The sequence below is a fragment of the Ranitomeya variabilis genome, chromosome 6 (genome assembly GCF_051348905.1).
Source record: "Ranitomeya variabilis isolate aRanVar5 chromosome 6, aRanVar5.hap1, whole genome shotgun sequence".
Taxonomy (NCBI): Eukaryota; Metazoa; Chordata; class Amphibia; order Anura; family Dendrobatidae; genus Ranitomeya; species Ranitomeya variabilis.
Window position 1 is genome coordinate 217,678,094 of NC_135237.1, and position 14,235 is coordinate 217,692,328.

The 14,235-nt window shown below is 44.5% G+C and overlaps 1 protein-coding gene across 6 annotated transcripts in view; it reads left to right on the forward strand.

Moving 5' to 3' along the window:
- The window catches only part of MTRR (5-methyltetrahydrofolate-homocysteine methyltransferase reductase), a 1,305,783-nt gene that overhangs the window by 435,142 nt on the left and 856,406 nt on the right, over positions 1 to 14,235 (forward strand). For all 6 annotated transcript variants that reach the window (XM_077269440.1, XM_077269443.1, XM_077269446.1 and 3 more), the window contains one exon: positions 6,754 to 6,934. In XM_077269440.1, the coding sequence (XP_077125555.1) occupies positions 6,754 to 6,934 (181 nt within the window). The remainder of the gene's footprint in view (positions 1 to 6,753; positions 6,935 to 14,235) is intronic.

The window sequence follows — 14,235 nt, forward strand, 5'->3', positions numbered from 1 at the left end:
GGTCCTACAGCATGACCCCTACTGGTATTCTCCTTTTTGCTTGATCTCGTTTCTCACTCAGCACAATCTATCTCGCTTCTAGTCCTTTCTTAGGGCACCGCCGCTATGCTGAGCAGGCACGGTCCCGTTACGTTCTTTCCAATGCCAAGCCTCTGTCAGGATCCCACCCCTGACAGAGACCCTACTGTCTCTTCCTCCGCAACACCCTCTGCCACAAGGTGTTGCTTCGTTCAATCCAGTCAGCTTTCTCTTCTAACTTCCTGCCTGACCCCCAGTTTACCCACTATGGTGGGGAGTGGCCTAATGAATAGCACCCTTAGCTCCCCCCGGAGGCCCTGCTGTGAAACATATTGGTGTCTGTGATACCTGTTCAGAGGAACTCCTTCAGTGCCATCGAACGCACCATGGCTCCCCATAGTGGCGGATCCACAGTACTGCAACGACCAGGACTCTGGGGCGCTGCAGCTGCATCCCTGGATGCGTGGAGCGTTGTAAAAAATCCTTTCTGCCTTTGCAGTTTTGATAGCAAATCTTCAGATGCCCGTGCCTGCTCTGCCTCTGTCAAGTTCTTGTATTTCTGCGCATGTTTTGTTTCGTAATGGCGATTTAAATTATAATCTTTAAACACAGCTATTTGCTCTCCACAAACTAAGCACGCAGCTTTGCCTTTGGTTTCAGTAAATAAATATTTAGAAGTCCATTCCTTGTTAAAAACTCTGCATTCTCCATCAATCTTTCTTTTTTTAGCAGACATATTTAAGGGCTAACAGCTTGGCTAATTCTTCTGATGGGGGTCACGATTCTCTGCCCGAGTGTCAGAAGAACAGAGCACTAGTAGCTTATGATACACTTTTTAACACTTTCTTTTCCACTCCTGGCTGGATGCTCTCTGCTGAGACATGTTGATCAGAGTCTAATTCAGGAATAATAGCTAGAGGTGTAGAAAACACACAGTCAACTCAATGGTACCACACATTATCAGCCACAAAAAAAAAAAAAAAAATGTAACAAAGGTGTGGTTTTATGCATAGGGTTAGATTTTTACGCAATGATTTGAGATGAGTGAACTTACAGAAAGTACGGGTTCTTGCAAATGCAAATTTTCCACTGGATTCCACTGCCTGGAGAAAAAGGATGCAGCCCTAGAGCCAGGAAAACAAGGATACAGCCATGTATTAGCTATGGAAAAAAATAAAGGATGAAGGAAAAAAATAACTTTTTAGTCACAAAAATGATTTTTAGCAACAATTTTTTTATTTTTCCAAGGGTAAAAAGAGAAACTGGACTCCGAAAGTTATTGTACAATTTGTCCTGAGTACGCCGATACCCCATATGTGGGGGGGGGGGAACCACTGTTTGGGCGCACGACAGGGCTCGGAAGGGAAGGAGCGCCATTTGACACTTTCAATGAAAAATTGGCTCCAATCTTTAGCAGACACCATGTCTCGTTTGGAGAGCCCCTGTGTGCCTAAACATTGGAGCTCCCCCCACAAGTGACCCCATTTTGGAAACTAGACCCCCCAAGAAACTTATCTAGATGCATAGTGAGCACTTTGAACCCACAGGTGCTTCACAAATTGATCCGTAAAAATGAAAAAGTACTTTTTTTTCACAAAAAAATTCTTTTAGCCTCAATTTGTTCATTTCCACATGAGCAACAGGATAAAATGGATCCTAAAATTAATTGGGCAATTTCTCCTGAGTACACTGATAGCTCACATGTGGGGGTAAACCACTGTTTGGGCACACGGCAGGGCTCGGAAGGGAAGGAGCGCCATTTGACTTTTTCAATGAAAAATTTGCGCCAATCGATAGCGGACACCATGTCGCATTTGGAGAGCCCCTCTGTGCCTAAACATTGGAGCTTCCCCACATGTGACCCCATTTTGGAAACTAGACCTCCCGTGGAACTAATCTAGATGTGCAGTGACCACTTTAAACCCCCAAGTGCTTCACAGAAGTTTATAACGCAGAGCCGTGAAAATAAAAAATCATTTTTATTTCCTCAAAAATGATGTTTTAGCAAGCAATTTTTTATTTTTGCAAGGGTAACAGGAGAAATTGGACCCCAATAGTTGTTGCCCAGTTTGTCCTGAGTATGCTGGTACCCCATATGTGGGGGTAAACCACTGTTTGGGCGCATGGCAGGGCTCGGAAGGGAAGGAGCGCCATTTGACTTTTTGAACGCAAGATTGGCTGGAATCAATGGTGGCGCCATGTTGCGTTTGGAGACCCCTGATGTGCCTAACCCTAATCCCAACTCTAGCCATAAGCCTAATCACAACCCTAAAGCCAACACACCCCTAACCACAACCCTCACCCCAACACACCCCTAACCCTAATCCCAACCCTTACCCAACCCTAACCCCAACACACCCCTAACCCTAATCCCAACCCTAACCCAATCCTAACCACTACCCTAACCCCAACACACCCCTAACCATAACCCTAACCACAAGCCTTATCTTAAGCCTATTTCCAACCCTAGCCAAAATTCCAACCCTAACCCTAAGGCTATGTGCCCACGTTGCGGATTCATGTGAGATTTTTCTGCACCATTTTTGAAAAATCTACAGGGAAAAGGCACTGCGTTTTACCTGCGGACTTACAGCGGATTTCCAGTGTTTTTTTGTGCAGATTTCACCTGTGGATTCCTATTGTAATAATTATAGGGTATAACTCAGGAGACTCTTTGCATGGAACAAGACAACTACAGGACACAGTTTTATAAGTGGTAAAGTCTATATTATCACACGGTGATTCAAACAGGTGCAGAGAGAAACCCAAGTCCACAACACTTGGTGCAAATAATAAACGCAGCTTAGCAGTCTATAGGAAACTTTAGAGGAAAATGCAATCAAGCAGAAAGTCTACGAAGCACAATTATTCTTGGGGAAACTTGACACGAATAAATCCTTGTCTTAGTCCAAACACAGATAGATATGCTTATAGGGCAGTTCAAATCATATATTTAGCTCAACCAGGGAGGCCTGGTTAATAGTCTCAGGTTATTGCAGAGCAGCACAGCTTACATGTCCAGCAAATGCAGATAAAGTAAACACGAGCAGCAGATGAAGGAGGATTACTGGAAACTTGTGTTTGCTGCAGGAACTCAGAGCAGAGTAGCAGGATCACCACACAGGTTCACAGGAGCAGGTGTATAGCCAGGGAGTAATCAGAGGTCAGGAGCTGGATGCAAGGCAGAATACTCTAGCACAGACTGAAGGCTGGGGTGGAGTTTTATAGCAGGAAGACACAGTGCACATGAGACCAAAGACACCATCTTGGAAAAGGGCAGTAATGCACAAAAGGTAAAAAATGTTCAGAGTCCTGACACCTATTGACTGAGGAACAGGTGTAAAACGCTGCGGAATCCGCACAAAGAATTGACATGCTGCGGAAAATACAATGCAGCGTTTCCGCGCGGTATTTTCCGCATCATGGGCACAGCAGATTTGGTTTTCTATAGGTTTACATGGTACTGTAAACCTGATGGAAAACTACTACGAATCCGCAGCAGCCAATCCGCTGCGGATGTGCAGCCAAATCCGCACCGTGTGCACATAGCCTATTTCTAAGGGTATGTGCACACGCTGCAGAAAACACTGCAGATCCACAGCATTTCCGCAGCTTCGGGTCCGCAGCAGTTTCCCATGAGTTTACAGTTCAATGTAACCTATGGGAAACAAAAAACACTGTGCACATGCTGTGCTGCGCGGAAACACAGCGGTTTACATTCCACAGCATGTCACTTCTTTCTGCGTATTCCGCAGCGGTTTTACAGCTGCTCCTATAGAAAACTGCAGTTGTAAAACCGCAGTGAAATCCACAGAAAAACCACGGTAAATCCGCGATAAATCCGCAGCGGTTTTGCACTGTGGAAAAATCCACAGAGGACCAGAATACGTGTGCACATAGCCTTACCCTAACCCTAATTCTAACCCTAACTCTAACCCTAACCCTAGTTCTAACCCTAGTTCTAACCCTAACCCTAGTGGAAAAATAAAAGTAAATATATTTTCTTTATTTTATTATTGTCCCTACATATGGGGGTGATAAAGGGGGGGGGGTCATTTACTATTTTTTTATTTTGATCACTGTGATAGGTTTTATCACTGTGATCAAAATGTACATGGAACGAATCTGCAGGATGGCAGATTCGGAGGGCCCTCAGCGCATGCGCCCACCATTTTGGAAGATGGCAGCGCCCATGGAACAGACAGACGGACATCGGGAGGCTCGGTAAGTATGAGGGGGGGGGATCGGAGCACAGGGGTGGATCGGAGCACGGGGGGAGCGGACAGGAGGACGGGAGAGCGGACAGGAGGACGGAGGGGAGCGGACCACAGAACGTAGGACTGGGGAGGAGAATGGTGGCGGTGGCGGGGGGCAGATTAGGTTTTCCAGCCATGGCCAATGATATGGCAGCATCGGCCATGGCTGGATTGTAATATTTCACCATTTTCATAGGTGAAATATTACAAATTGCTCTGATTGGCTTTTGCACTTTCAACAGCCAATCAGAGCGATCGTAGCCACGTGGGGTCAAAGCCACCCCCCTGGGCTAAAGTACCACTCCCCCTGTCTATGCAGATCGGGTGAAATTGGAGTTAACCCTTTCACCCGATCTGCAGGGACGCGATCCCTCCATGACGCCACATAGGCGTCACAGGTCGGATTGGCACCAACTTTCATGACGCCTACGTGGTGTCACAGGTCGGGAAGGGGTTAATGTAGCCATCCGCTGTAGGTGATCCCCACTGATAGCAATCCCCCCTGCCCCCCCAGTATGTGATAGCTGCGGCAGCCCCATGTAGTGGCCCCCCTCCCTCACACTCCCCAGCAACACAGGGACCCCCTCTCCCCCCGACCGCGCGGATACTCACCCGAAGGAGACCGCCAGCCAGCAACTTGCTTCACCGCAGCACATCCCGCGCAGCGCTGGAGTGACGTCCGCACATGACGTACAGGGCCGATGCGGAGCTCAGCCTCTTGTGACCGGTGGCATAATGCTGCCTCTGGTCACAAGAATGATCGACACAGCTGGGAGCCAATGGCTCCTGATGCTGTGTAAATCACATCCTGACCCGTTCCGACAGCGTGTGGATGAGCTCGGGGCCTTCACTCCAGCCGCCAGCTGTCCTCCTCAGAAGCGGCTGGCCGAGTGGTGCCGGGGGCGGCTGTCAGAAGTGACAGCTAGCTGGCGGGCCGTTCAAAATCATCAGGCGGCCCAGATGCGGCCCGCGGGCCGCATCTTGCCCAGGTCTGCTTTAGGATCTGTCTCTCGTTTACCTTGAATTGGAGTCATTTACTTTTGTTCGGTGCTGAAAGCATTAAAGGCCCTTTCTCTTCTGGCTGTGAAGTCGGAGCTTGAGTTCTCAACTGCAGCATCTCCCTTCCACTATATAAACCCACTGCTAGCTTAATACTTTTCCGGTTATAATTTATTTATACTGACCTATTTGAAGGTCTTTGTCTCTAGAGAAACTGTGATGTTTGTTCCTGTTGGTTAAGTAGAATAGTGGGACTAGTGTCTTGCTGGCCTACGCACTAGATAGGGTTAAGGTACCTTCACACTAAACGACTTTGCAACGATCACGATAGCGATCCGTGACGTTGCAGCGTTCTGGATAGCGATATCGTTGTGTTTGACACGCAGCAGCGATCTGGATCCTGCTGTGATATCGCTGGTCGTTGCTGAAAGTCCAGAACTTTATTTGGTCGTCAGATCAGCGTGTATCGTCGTGTTTGACAGCAAAAGCAACGATGCCAGCAATGTTTTACAATGGTAACCAGGGTAAATATCGGGTTACTAAGCGCAGGGTCGCGCTTAGTAACCCGATATTTACCCTGGTTACCATTGTAAATGTAAAAAAAAAACAGTACATACTCACCTTCTGATGTCCGTCAGGTCCTTGGCCGTCTGCTTCCCGCACTGACTGTGAGCGCCGGCCGGCCATAAAGCACAGCACAGCGGTGACGTCACCGCTGTGCTCTGCTTTTACTTTACGGCCGGCCGGCGCTCACAGTCAGTGCGGGAAGCAGACGGCCAGGGACCTGACGGACATCAGAAGGTGAGTATGTACTGTTTTTTTTTACATTTACAATGGTAACCAGGGTAAACATCGGGTTACTAAGCGTGGCCCTGCGCTTAGTAACCCGATGTTTACCCTGGTTACCCGGGGACTTCGGCATCGTTGGTCGCTGGAGAGCTGTCACACAGACAGCTGCAGCGATCGGCATCGTTGTCGATATCGCTGCAGTGTCGCTTAATGTGACGGTGCCTTAAGTCGAGGGCCAAGGAACGTGATCGCGCACGGGGAGAAGGACCAGTCTAGGAATGATAGGGAGTGCAAGGATCAGACTCGGGTTTATGTTAGGAGGTGATCCCTCTCCCTGCTGCCTATTGCCAGGGTCTTCCTTGTACATCTTCCCTGGTGTTCCCCTCGTGTTTCGTTGCACGTTGTGTGTCCTCTCGCCCCCAGCGTGACATGTGGGAAATTTTTTCATACATGATCTTTTTACCTTTTCTATGTATTTGTTTAATATTAATCATGTAATAATAATGTATTTTGTATATTTTATTCAAAAGTGCTTTTTTTTTTTTGTAGGTTCATATAATCTTTGATTGTAGTGAGGCTTCTTTTGTAAGTTTTGGTCTTATGGGGTATAGTGTCCGGTTATATTTGATGACAACGCTGCTTTATCAGAGTTCTCAAAATATAATGTTGACATTTTGTACATATTCTGTAGGCCTTCATACGTGCATTAGTGGAGTATACATCTGATACTGGAGAGAAGCGGAGATTACTGGAGCTCTGCAGCAAACAGGGCAGTGCTGATTATAACCGTTTTATTAGAGACCATTCAATCAGCATATTGGAACTTCTCAATGCATTTCCAAGCTGCAAGCCTCCGTTAGCTCTATTAATAGGTAAGGTGAAGCATCTTTGCATGTTTAAAATTCAATTTCTTTAAAACTCTTAAATATTGTATCAAGGAATCGGGGAGTGAATACAGTTGACCCATCTCCTCATTACTCTTTTTATTTTATCTTTTGTACTTAAATACCGTATATGCTCGAGTATAAGCCGAGGCACCTACTTTTGCCGCGAAAAACTGGGTAAGCTTATTGACTCTAGTATAAGCCGGGTATACATTGTCCCCTCATCCCTATCGTGGTATGCATGGCACCCCTGTCCCTATCATTGTATCCATGGCTCCTCCGTCATTGTCATTGGAAGCATGGCTCCCCAGTCCCTGTCATTGTATGCATGGCTACCCAGTCCCTGTCGTGGTATGCTTGGCTCCCCAGTCCCTGTCGTTGTATGCATGGCTCCCCAGTCCCTGTCGTATGCATGGCTCCCCAGTCCCTGTCGTATGCATGGCTCCCCAGTCCCTGTCCTGATGTGCATGGCTCCCCAGTCCCTGTCTTGGTGTGCATGGCTCCCCAGTCCCTGTCCTGGTGTGCATGGCTCCTTACCCTCTTATCCCTATGTATGATTCCTGTTTAGGAAAAAAAAAATTATATTTACCTGCCTACGCGCCCTCGGTGTCAGCACTGCATTTTGTTCTAGCTTCCAGCAGCTCTTCCTGCCAAGCGATCATGTGGCCCCGCTCATTAAGGTAATGAATATGCGCACCTCGCCTATTGGGGTGGAGAGGCGTGCATATTCATTTACCTTAATGAGCGATGCCACGTGATCGCTCGGCTGGATCAGCTGCAGGCGCTGGCGGCCGGAACGAAATTCATTGCCAGCACCGAGGGTGTGCCGGTAGGTAAGTATAATGTGTGCTGGAAGTCGGCGGCTGCTGCTGGCACTGTGCGCTATTACAGCAGAGGCACAGGCTTTAGCCACGGCCACTGGCTCCAGCCCGCTGCTCCGCCGCTCCCCGCGTTCCCCCTCCCCCACCTGCTTTCTGGGACAATGACTCGTGTATAAGCTGAGGGGGCATTTTCAGCTCAAAAAAAGTGCTGAAAAACTCAGCTTATACACGAGTGTATACGTTATTTTCTGTCTTCAAAACAAAAAGGAAAAGGAGGTCATTAATAGGAATGTACAGAATGATTCAAACTATCCCCCATTTGGGCAGAAGCGCAAATGCCCTCCAGGCCGGTCCCCTACTAACTGTTTAATTACATTTCAAAAAAAGAGGCAGCACTCCATTATTCCAGTGAAAAAATGTGCAGGGTTTAATTTACCCACATATTCAGGCAACGTTTCAGCTCGCAATGAGCCTTTCTCAAGCAGTGAGTATGTCCATGTGCTTCATATTTATGCATGTCTTAACCATCCTTAATTGTGTCTAATTATATATGCTTTATAAGGTGCTTTTTAAATTACATCTCAATAAAGTGCATATGTGCAAAGGCTATACAGCCGTCTTTGTGCTACTTTAAAATATAGTATACGGTACTTCCTCCTATTTCCTCAAATTGTACAGTGCAATATATATTAACCCCTTCCTGACATCAGACGTACTATCCCGTCGAGGTGGGGTGGGCCCCCATGACCGCCGACGGGATAGTACGTCATACGCGATCGGCCGCGTTCACGGGGGGAGCGCGGCCGATCGCGGCCGGGTGTCGGCTGCATATCGCAGCTGACATCCGGCACTATGTGCCAGGAGCGGTCACGGACCGCCCCCGGCACATTAACCCCCGGCACACCGCGATCAAACATGATCGCGGTGTACCGGCGGTACAGGGAAGCATCGCGCAGGGAGGGGGCTCCCTGCGGGCTTCCCTGAGACGATCGGTACAAGGTGATGTACTCACCTCGTACCGAACGTCTTCTCCCTGCAGGCCCCGGATCCAAAATGGCCGAGGGGCTGTATCCGGGTCCTGCAGGGAGCACTTCCGGGTCGGAGCAGGCTGCAGATGAAAGCTGCAGCCTGCTCCGATGAAAGTATGATCGCCGATCTGATAGAGTGCTGTGCACACTATCAGATCTGTGATCTGTGATGTCCCCCCCCTGGGACAAAGTAAAAAAGTAAAAAAAAATTTTTTCACATGTGTAAAAAAAAAAAAAAAAAAAAATTCCTAAATAAATAATAATAAAAAAAAAAATATTATTCCCATAAATACATTTCTTTATCTAAAAAAACCAAACAAAAACAATAAAAGTACACATATTTAGTATCGCCGCGTCCGTAACGACCCAACCTATAAAACTGGCCCACTAGTTAACCCCTTCAGTAAACACCGTAAGAAAAAAAAAAAAAAAACGAGGCAAAAAACAACGCTTTATTACCATACCGCCGAACAAAAAGTGGAATAACACGCGATCAAAAAGACGGATATAAATAACCATGTTACCGCTGAAAACGTCATCTTGTCCCGCAAAAAAAGAGGCGCCATACAGCATCATCAGCAAAAAAATAAAAAAGTTATAGTCCTCAGAATAAAGCGATGCCAAAATAATTATTTTTTCTATAAAATCGTTTTTATCGTATAAAAGCGTCAAAACATAAAAAAATGATATAAATGAGGTATCGCTGTAATCGTACTGACCCGACGAATAAAACTGCTTTATCAATTTTACCAAGCGCAGAACGGTATAAACGCCTCTCCCAAAAGAAATTCATGAATAGCTGTTTTTTGGTTATTCTGCCTCACAAAAATCGGAATAAAAAGTGATAAAAAATGGTCACGTGTCCGAAAATGTTACCAATAAAAACGTCAACTCGTCCCGCAAAAAACAAGACCTCACATGACTCTGTGGACCAAAATGTGGAAAAATTATAGGTCTCAAAATGTGGAGACGCAAAAACTTTTTTGCTATAAAAAGCGTATTTTAGTCTGGTTTCACACTTGCGTTTTTATCTGCATGCGTTTTTTAAAAAAACCACATGTGTGAAAAAATGCATGTAAACGCGGTAAAACGCATGCGTTTTTATAGAAAAACACAAGAAAACAAGAAAAAAACAAAAAACCCTAACCCTACCCCTAACCTGAAATACGTGGCACTGAAATACGTGGCACTGAAATATACGTTTATATACGTATATACGTATATAAGTGCCACGATATTTCAGTGGCCACGTATTTAAGTGCCACGTATTTACGTGCCACGTATTTACGTGTCACGTATTTTTCAGTGCCTGAAATACGTGGCACTGAAATACGTGGCACTGAAATATGTGGCACTGAAATACGTGGCGCTGAAATACGTGGCACTGAAATATACGTTTATATACGTATATACGTATATAAGTGCCACGATATTTCAGTGGCCACGTATTTAAGTGCCACGTATTTAAGTGCCACGTATTTAAGTGCCACGTATTTAAGTGTCACGTATTTAAGTGCCACGTATTTAAGTGCCACGTATTTCAGTGCCACGTATTTACGTGCCACGTATTTACGTGCCACGTATTTTTCAGTGCCTGAAATACGTGGCACTGAAATACGTGGCACTGAAATATCGTGGCACTTAAATACGTGGCACTTAAATACGTGGCACTTAAATACGTGGCACTTATATACGTGGCACTTATATACGTGGCACTTATATACGTGGCACTTATGACTGTCAGAAAATGTTCAGTAAACGATTAGGGGTGAGGTTAGGGGTAGGGTTTCAGTTAGAATTGGGGGGTTTCCACTGTTCAGGCACATCAGGGGCTCTCCAAACGCGACATGGCGTCCAATCTCAATTCCAGCCAATTCTGCGTTGAAAAAGTAAAACAGTGCTCCTTCCCTTCCGAGCTCTCCCGTGCGTCCAAAAAGGGGTTTACCCCAACATATGGGGTATCAGCGTACTAGGGACAAATTGAACAACAACTTCTGGGGTCCAAGTTCTCTTGTTATCCTTGGGAAAATAAAAATTTGGGGGGCTAAAAATCATTTTTGTGGGAAAAAAAATATGTTTTATTTTCACGGCTCTGCGTTGTAAACTGTAGTGAAACACTTGGGGGTTCAAAGTTCTCACAACACATCTAGATAAGTTCCTTGGGGGGTCTAGTTTCCAATATGGGGTCACTTGTGGGGGGTTTGTACTGTTTGGGTACATCAGGGGCTCTGCAAATGCAACGTGACGCCTGCAGACCAATCCATTTAAGTCTGCATTCCAAATGGCGCTCCTTCCCTTCCGAGCTCTGTCATGCGCCCAAACAGTGGTTCCCCCCCACATATGGGGTATCAGCGTACTCAGGACAAATTGGACAACAACTTTTAGGGTCCAATTTATCCTGATACCCTTGTGAAAATACAAAACTGGGGGCTAAAAAAATCATTTTTGTGAAAAAAAAAAAAAAAATTATGTTCACGGCTCTGCGTTATAAACTGTAGTGAAACACTTGGGGGTTCAAAGCTCTCAAAACACATCTAGATAAGTTCCTTAGGGGGTCTACTTTCCAAAATGGTGTCACTTGTGGGGGGGTTTAATGTTTAGGCACATCAGGGGCTCTCCAAACGCAACATGGCATCCCATCTTAATTCCAGTCAATTTTGCATTGAAAAGTCAAATGGCGCTCCTTCCCTTCTGAGCTCTGCCCTGCGCCCAAACAATGGTTTACACCCACATATGGGGTATCAGTGTACTCAGGACAAATTTCACAACAATTTTTGGGGTCCAATTTCTTCTCTTACCCTTGGGAAAATAAAAAATTGGGGGTGAAAAGATCATTTTTGTGAAAAAATATGATTTTTTATTTTTATGGCTCTGCATTATAAACTTCTGTAAAGCACTTGTTGGGTCAAAGTGCTCACCACACATCTAGATAAGTTCCTTAGGGGGTCTACTTTCCAAAATGGTGTCACTTGTTAGGGGTTTCAATGTTTAGGCACATCAAGGGCTCTCTAAATGCAACATGGCGTCCCATCTCAATTCCAGTCAATTTTGCATTGAAAAGTCAAATGGCGCTCCTTCCCTTCCGAGCTCTGCCCTGCGCCCAAACAATGGTTTACACCCACATATGGGGTATCAGCGTACTCAGGACAAATTGCACAACAATTTTTGGGGTCCAATTTCTTCTCTCACCCTTGGGAAAATAAAAAATTGGGGGTGAAAAGATCATTTTTGTGAAAAAATATGATTTTTTATTTTTACGGCTCTGCATTATAAACTTCTGTAAAGCACTTGTTGGGTCAAAGTGCTCACCACACATCTAGATAAGTTCCTTAGGGGGTCTACTTTCCAAAATGGTGTCACTTGTTAGGGGTTTCAATGTTTAGGCACATCAGGGGCTCTCCAAATGCAACATGGCGTCCCATCTCAATTCCAGTCAATTTTGCATTGAAAAGTCAAATGGCGCTCCTTTGCTTCCAAGCTCTGCCATGCGCCCAAACTGTGGTTTACCCCCACATATGGGGTATCAGGACAAATTGTACAACAACTTTTGGGGTCTATTTTCTCCTGTTACCCTTGGTAAAATAAAACAAATTGGAGCTGAAATAAATTTTGTGTGAAAAAAAGTTAAATGTTCATTTTTATTTAAACATTCCAAAAATTCCTGTGAAACACCTGAAGGGTTAATAAACTTCTTGAAAGTGGTTTTGAGTACCTTGAGGGGTGCAGTTTTTAGAATGGTGTCACACTTGGGTATTTTCTATCATATAGACCCGTCAAAATGACTTCAAATGAGATGTGGTCCCTAAAAAAAAAATGGTGTTGTAAAAATGAGAAATTGCTGGTCAACTTTTAACCCTTATAACTCCGTCACAAAAAAAAATTTTGGTTCCAAAATTGTGCTGATGTAAAGTAGACATGTGGGAAATGTTATTTATTAAGTATTTTGTGTGACATATGTCTGTGATTTAAGGGCATAAATATTCAAAGTTGGAAAATTGCGAAATTTTCAAAATTTTCGCCAAATATTCGTTTTTTTCACAAATAAACGCAAGTTATATCGAAGAAATTTTACCACTAACATGAAGTACAATATGTCACGAGAAAACAGTGTCAGAATCGCCAAGATCCGTTGAAGCGTTCCAGAGTTATAACCTCATAAAGGGACAGTGGTCAGAATTGTAAAAATTGGCCCGGTCATTAACGTGCAAACCACCCTTGGGGGTGAAGGGGTTAAATTCTTTACTTTACCCTGCGGACACATGTTTGGTGTGGAGGACGCCATCATAGTTGTTCGGCGTCTTGTTAGACCTACTGCGCATGTCTCAATATGTCATCGGCGTCTTGTTAGACCTACTGCGCATGTCTGAATACGTCATCACTATGGAATGGATAGCTGGCCAATCAACTAAGTTGTGTGGCATTCTCTGATTGCGCATGCGCGCTTCATCCCTATATCCCATCTTTGTTGTGGCTTCTCATTTATACCATTAAATAAGGATGACATCTAGTGTATCCCTTCTTGTGCATTATATTAATACCATATGGACTTATTTTAGGTGTAGATTCCCACCCTGTCACACCGGACGGCACCTTATTCAGGCTGTCTCCGGGAGTCATGTAGTACTCAGGTACGGCCATTAACCTTTTCAGGTCAATATACCGCAGCCATAGCTACAAAAGGTAGTAACACCCTAGTCCTGGTTATTTTTGCACATGTTAATGTGTCTATATAAAGGCACCACAGTTCTTTAGAGATTTTTAATATAAATATTCTTTTTTTTTTATCAAACCACTATCCATTCTCATACGGATTAGTTAATAATAAAGAACACAAATGCTTTACATTATTATGCATTAATTTATTTAAAGAAAGTTTAAAGAAAATTTTAAAAATGTTTTTGTAAGGTCCTATTCGTCCTCCACACTTTCATGCTCCACCTTAGTGCATCTGAAAAAATGAGGAAATATAAATATAAAAATTAGAGATATGTTCTATTATAGATAATAACTGTAATACAGTACCAACGCGTCCTCACATCATCTGATCAAAAAGTTACGCATATTCTTTCTAGGCAATAGCATGCATCTTAAAATCTACATTTAACCCTTTAGGTCTGAGGGTATTGAGCTCATAAATCCACATAAGTTCTTTTTTCTTTAGAATTTGCTCCCTATTCCCTCCTCTCCTTTGGATAAGTACTACATCTATGATTTTACACGTAAGCTCTTTTTCAGAATGGTTATATTCTGTAAAATGTTTAGGTACTGGGAGGTCCATTCTCTTTTTCCTAATGGTGTACCGATGCTGGTTCATCCTAACTTTGAATTCACACGTTGTTTCACCAATGTACCATAGATTGCAAGGGCACATTAGTAGATAAACGACATGGTCCGAGTTACATGTTAAGTAGTGTTTAATTTCATATATTTTCTTTGTTTC